The 6,256-nt window shown below is 52.9% G+C and overlaps 1 protein-coding gene across 2 annotated transcripts; it reads left to right on the top strand.

The window, feature by feature from the left end:
- The first annotated feature begins 3,124 nt into the window (after window positions 1-3,124).
- CFL2 (cofilin 2) lies at window positions 3,125-6,051 on the top strand. 2 transcript variants are annotated; one of them, XM_042870696.1, is made up of 4 exons: window positions 3,125-3,190; window positions 4,432-4,739; window positions 4,826-4,902; window positions 4,994-6,051. In XM_042870696.1, exons 1-4 carry the CDS (start codon window positions 3,188-3,190, stop codon window positions 5,104-5,106), a joined length of 501 nt encoding a protein of 166 aa, XP_042726630.1. In that variant the 5' UTR covers window positions 3,125-3,187; the 3' UTR covers window positions 5,107-6,051. The 2 variants fall into 2 exon arrangements, with proteins under 2 accessions (XP_042726630.1, XP_042726638.1); XM_042870704.1 differs by lacking the exon at window positions 3,125-3,190 and adding an exon at window positions 3,684-3,770.
- The last annotated feature ends 205 nt before the right edge of the window (window positions 6,052-6,256 follow it).

Here is a 6,256-nt window from a genome sequence, read left to right as displayed (position 1 = left end):
ATCACTTAATTAAGGATCTTAATTACTTTTGTGACCTCTATCCTTCTGCCAGATTTAACTCAGACAAGCTCAGAAGTTGAGTTATGGGGCCAAGGAGCAGCCCAGGTGATGGCAGGGACATGGATGAGGCCCGGTGCTGGCCTCACCTCTGCAGGAAATTGGCTGGAATGGCACTGCTGAGCTCAGTGACACAAGAGGAGCAGAGAACGCAAAAGCAAAGGGCTCTGATTTAAGAGAGCCTGAATGCAGAAGGCAGCTCTTTTCATTATGATTATTTCATGCCAATGAGCACCCAGGAGTGGAACCCAAATGAGCAGTGCCTTCTGCTTCACCATGAGTCACTGCCTCTGTCCACAGAGGGTGAGGGGGACATGGAGGTTTCCACAGAGGCGTGTGCTCAGCACAGCATGTCACTGCATTGCAGGGCTATTTCGGTGGGGCCTGGTGGGATGTAGGCCTTGTGGCACCTGGGCAGTGAAACCTGACGCTTCCTGCATGCTGCCAGACCAGACATGGGGACCAGAGGAATAGCAGCTTTGTCCCAATGTGCTCCTGCAATACGTGTTTTTTTTCCTTCTTGTTATTATTGTTTTTGGCTGGTTATCAGTCATTTCTGTAGCCTCCCAAGGTCACCACTGGACTCCATCACAAGTTTCTGTTCTGCTGGCTGTTATCAGGAGTACAACACTCATTTTCTTGAAAATGAGAAGTCCATCTGTCTACTTCTGACCTCTGTGACTGTTAAACTTGTTTATCTCTCATTGATTTCTATGAAGGCATAAACTTGTTTATCATAGATTTCTATAAAGTCGCAGAATACCCCCTCTTTAATCCCTTTCAGCACTCTGGTGACTTCCAGGTATAGTCAGGGCCCTGGGGCAGCACCCACCAGCCTGGAGGCCTAAGTTAGGCACCTGATGAGGTGAGCAGAACAATGAGCACTGTGCCTCATTATTCAGTTTCCATGGCAGTGAGCAGGAGGTGAGTCATGCCTGATTTTGATTTGTCATCCTTGGAGCCTCAGCCCAGCTGTGTGGCTTTGGGACCGGTGACTTCCACCCCTTGCTGTCTGTGCCTCAGTGTGGGATAGTGGGGCTCTGTTCAAGTGGGGAAGGTGTCCTGTGGAGGCATAAGACTGGGGAACTTTGGTGGGTTTGTACAAGTGTAGGAGCGGCCAGCTGAGGCCACAGCAGTGCTGGGATTTAGTGGCAATGCAGGATGTGCTGCATACGTGCCTGGCTAAATCCATTTTCAAATGCTATGAATCCCTTCCTGCTGTTTTCCCGGTGGCCTCCTGGCATTGGGAGCAAGGACACAGAAGGGCACGTGCCACGAATACTGACACACTACGGTGTCTCAAATGGGTTTGTGATTCACCAAGCCATGCTGAGCAGCTGGAGTTCACCAAAGCCTGAAAAGCTGTGCGGGAGACATCCTAAAATGGGGCTGAAGAGATGGTCTCATTGGACTTACATTGTTGTAAGTCAACCATAAAACTGCATCTGGAGAATTATCCATTTTAGGAGCTGTGCTGTTATTCCCCATAAATTTTCACCTATCCTACCTAATTACTTGTATGATCAAAAGCATGTGTTGCATTTGAAAACTGAATTGTGTTATGGATTACACAAAATGCAATTATGCAGTACCAGCCCTCTTCCTGGGTCTGACACTGCTGGCAGCACAAACAAAGGAGTGGCCGTCGGCTGGAACAAAGTGGCAGCAGAGCTGCTGTCTTTGGCTCTGTGTTGGCAGGGACTGCACAGATGTGAGGAGCTGGAGCCATAGTGCATCTATAGGGTAGTAGCCTTAAGGCTGATGGGCCACATTTTGGATCTCACTGAGTTCAATTCAGGTCTGAACTCTGAAATCAGAGAGGGCAGGATGCGACACATCATGTCAACATGATGGCATGTGGTAGTGGAGGAAGGGGGGGGGAAACCTACACATCACACAGCACTGTATCAACATACCCATCTGTACACATACATATACCAGTTTGCTGCACTGAGACACCATTAGCAGCTCAGGTGCTTTGGGGAGCTGGGTGCTCATGCACACTGCTGGGTGGATCCTGCCTGCCCAAGAGTACTGGGCTGCCACACAATAGCTCATGGGTTAAGAGCCACATCATCCCCTCACCTTGCTGTGCTGGAGACACAAAGGTCCACGTCTGGTGTGCCGTGCCTGACCCCTGCCTGACCCAACACAGACAAGTGGCACGCTCCCAGGAGGGCCGTTCCTTCTTGTTTTCCTAGAAGCCACCTTCCTATCTTTTAATACTACTCCTTCACCCTTGCACGCTGCGCCCTGCCCTGCCGTATCAGCGGTTCTTTCAGACACCTCTCTGTGCTGCCAGGAGGTGCTGTCCCCGTGCCAGGCCACCCAGATCTGTGCTCACAGACAGACGACAGCCGCAGCTGCAGCACAACTCCCATTCAGAGTGGAATAAGGAGACGGCAAACGGCATCAATAACACATGCCCCTTGCGTGGCGTGCACAGAGCCCAACCGCGGGCCACGTCGGGCACGGCAGCGATGCGAGGGACAGTGACTGCCGAGCGGCACAGAGTACCTGCGCTGAGAGCGGCCGCTCGGAGCGAGCCGCAGTGCGGGGCAGCAGCTGCGCTCAGCCTCCAGGAGCCCGACCGCCACCGTGACCCTGCCGGGCGGCGCGGCCATACGTCTCGGTACTTGATGTCCACATTACGGCAGCGAACGGGCGTCAGGGCGGGCCCCGGGGGGAGCCAGGCGGCGAGAGAAGGCCGCATCCAGACTGCCTCACCGGGCCGCCCACTCGGCCGGGCCTCGCCAGCACAGGGGGCCGGCCAGGCAGCGCGCGGGGCTGCGGGCGGGGGCGGAGGCGCGCGAGTAAACGGAGGCGCGGGCAGTCGGGCTAGAAGGGGAAGCACGGCTTCCTCCCGCTGCCTCTGGGCCCTTCCCCGCGAGGGGCGGCCCGGCGGGCCCCGGCTGCGGGCGCCGAGAGCCGGGCGGGGCGGGCCGGGCCGGGCCGGGCCGATGGCACGTGGTGGCGGAGCTGCCCATGTGACCGGCCCTCCCCGGCCGCCGCGGCTCATCCCCCGCCCGGCCCGAGTCCCCGCCCGCCTCGCCCCCAGCGCAGCGCAGCGCTCTCCTGCGCGCAGCAGCCCCGCACCGCAGGCAGCCGCCGCCGCCCCGGACCCGGCGCCATGGTAAGGGCGGTGCGGCACGACCGGGCGGGGAGGCGGCCCCGGGGCCGAGAGGCCGAGCGGGCCCGGCGCAGCGCTCTCAGACCCCGCGGCCTCCGGCGGCCATTTTAGTCTAATTTTAGCCCGGTGCGGGGGGAAGGGGCGGTGGGAGCGGCCCCGGGGCGGCAGCGGGCGGCGGGACCGAGGGCCGGCGGCGGGCGGCGGGGGCGACTTTCCCCGCGGCCGCCCAGGCGGCGTCCGTTCTTGCGTCCGTGTGCCTGCGCGCCGAGGCCGGGCGGGCCGCGGGGAGGGAGCTCCCGGAGGGCTGTGTCCCGCCGGGCCCGGGGCGCTACCGCAGCCGACGGGGCCAGGCCGGGTCGAGCGGGATCGCGGCGGGGCCGCGGTGGCGGGGCCGGGCGGGGATGCGACGCGCTGCGGCCGGGCGGGCGGCGAACAAAGCGCGGCGGCGGGCACGGCTCCTCGGGACAAAGCCGCCGCCCCGTGCACCTGCCCGCACCCAGCGCTCGGGCCCAGATGCAGGGGTTGCTCTGAATGCAAGGACGCTGCGGATGTGCTTTCTGGCTCGGGAGTGACTGTTCCGCGGGTTTGTTTCTCACCGTGAGCTGCCCGCTCGCCCCGTCAGCGTTTTGTTTTCTTACTGCTATGGGTTTGGGGTCTGACGGCTTGGTAGTGTTACAGGAGCCGCACGCGTTGTAACCCCGCTTTGCTCGGGAAGAAATAGCGATTGTAGAACACTGGCGGTGCGAAATAGAATTGGGGAGTTGTTAAAGCGCGGTGTCGGGGCTGACACAATGCAGAAAGCATCTCTCCTGCTTGTGGAGCCTTACATCACCCAGCAAAATGAGAGTCATGACAGTGCTGGCTGCAAACCACTGCCGTAGCGTTTGTTCCATCACAGAAACCCACCCTGGCCCCAATCTACAAACTCCCGCGTCCAGCTCCCTCCCCACCCCCGGGTGCACGATCAGGTAATGGAAAAGTGTGGGAGCGGTGCGGGTGTGCGGTCGTCTAGAAGCACTGCCTGGAATTAAAGCGATGCTGTGTGGACAAGCTTTTCACCTCCTTTATGTCCTCTGCACCAGTCCTGCAAACATGACCAACCTTGCAGTGCACTCAGATTGAGCACAGTGTTTTTATTGCTACAGGGGCAGGTGGAGTTCTTTATCTGTTGCTGTGGGCTGTTGCGTTGCTTAGCGAATGTTAATTTTTGCTGTTTAAATTATTCTTTTGATCTCATTTTACAGGCTTCTGGAGTAACAGTGAATGATGAAGTCATAAAGGTTTTTAATGACATGAAAGTAAGAAAATCGTCAACCCCAGAAGAGATTAAAAAAAGAAAGAAGGCTGTTCTCTTCTGCTTAAGTGATGACAAAAAGCAAATAATTGTAGAGGAGGCAAAGCAGATACTGGTCGGTGACATTGGAGATACTGTGGAGGACCCCTATACAGCCTTTGTGAAGTTGCTACCATTGAATGATTGCCGATACGCTTTGTACGATGCCACATATGAGACAAAGGAATCTAAGAAGGAAGACCTGGTATTTATATTCTGGTGTGTAGAAGCAAAGCTTGCAGTTAAATTCAAATATGCGTGACTTAACACTGGTTGGTTGAATAACTGTTTTTCCTCCTTTAAAGGGCTCCTGAAAGTGCACCTTTAAAAAGCAAGATGATCTACGCAAGCTCTAAAGATGCCATTAAAAAGAAATTTACAGGTATGGACCTAAAAGTGTCTTGGTTGTGAGTCCCAATACTGTTCAGATGCTGAGGTTCTCACAAATACCCCGTTATCCATCTGTCTTTCAGGTATTAAACATGAGTGGCAAGTAAATGGTTTGGATGATATTAAGGACCGTTCAACACTCGGAGAGAAACTGGGAGGCAACGTGGTAGTTTCACTTGAAGGAAAACCCTTATAAAAAGACAGACAAGTGCCATCTGGATCTAAGGAGCTTCCATTTCTGCAGCTCGTTCAATTGGAATAGTATTAGTCTCCCTTTCTCCTTCCCTCCTCAAAAATAAGTCCCTTCCCTTCTGCCCCTGAAGGAGATGTCATTGTTAAGCAGTCTACCAGTGATTGCCATTAGACTGTTTAATCCTGGTAGTTTTATGTAGGATCCAAGGAATGCTTTCACGTCATACTCTTAGCCAAAACTGACGCTGCATGCATTCCTTGCCACATGTACAATGAATGTGATAGTTAATGTGAATAGTCTAGCAGACAGCAAAGGGTAAGCTAATTGAATGCCTTGAAAGTATTGTCCACTGGTGGGATGGTAGACTCTATACAGTATTACTTACAGTTGCACTTGATTGCAGTTCCATGAGGCTCTTGTGCATTCATACACCTCACCTGCCTTGACAAGCCTATTTTTGTGACATGGCAGCACACAACACTATGCATTTAAAGCACTTTTTTGTAATATGTTTGACCCGCCCCTCCCCCCCAAAGGAATGCCAATTCAGTTGCTGTAACTGTGTCATCAAATTATTGTAGTACCTCAGTTTCATTCCTGTTACATGCATATCTTTATAAATGAAGTAGCTGTTACGATGCCTTTTGTTTTCCATTGAATGTACACTACTGAACAGGAGTAGAGGTTATCTGTTTACCATGTGAGTCTTGAAACACTAAAGTTTTGTAAAACATTGGTCATGATGGCAATTTCTGTATTAAAAAGAGCCTTAAATGGAACATTGTTTTTGAGATCAAAAACTGGCCACGTTGCAATAAAACTTGTGGCTTATTACAGAATGTTGCCTTGTTTTCATTGGAAAATATAGTTTTTAAGTATGTTTAATTTAAGCATATTTCAAATAACTTCTGTGGAAAGTATTGTAAAGATAAACAATCATTAATCTCATCATAACTAGTGCAAGTTTTTCATTCCTAATCATGATTTAGGCACGGCTTTACAATACTTCGTGGCGCTATTCCGATCGTTTGGTAAAGGACCTATTCCTAGTTTACCGTAAAAGCAGCTGCTGCTGCTAGAGACTATTAGATTCCATGAAACACTTGTGTCAGAAACTTACAAGTACTGAAGAATTAACCATGCAGTGTGTTTC

The sequence above is a fragment of the Lagopus leucura genome, unplaced genomic scaffold (genome assembly GCF_019238085.1).
Source record: "Lagopus leucura isolate 7727_CA_CO unplaced genomic scaffold, USGS_WTPT01 Super-Scaffold_1, whole genome shotgun sequence".
Lineage (NCBI taxonomy): Eukaryota > Metazoa > Chordata > Aves > Galliformes > Phasianidae > Lagopus > Lagopus leucura.
Note: the sequence above shows the minus strand (reverse complement) of the source record. Positions and strands in the feature narration are given on the sequence as shown.

What these genes read in the sequence shown, in the direction of transcription:
- CFL2 (XM_042870696.1), top strand. An exon ending in GACCTGGTATTTATATTCTG is followed by an intron (nt 4,740 to 4,825) that starts GTGTGTAGAAGC and finishes CCTCCTTTAAAG; the next exon opens with GGCTCCTGAAAGTGCACCTT. An exon ending in CATTAAAAAGAAATTTACAG is followed by an intron (nt 4,903 to 4,993) that starts GTATGGACCTAA and finishes TCTGTCTTTCAG; the next exon opens with GTATTAAACATGAGTGGCAA.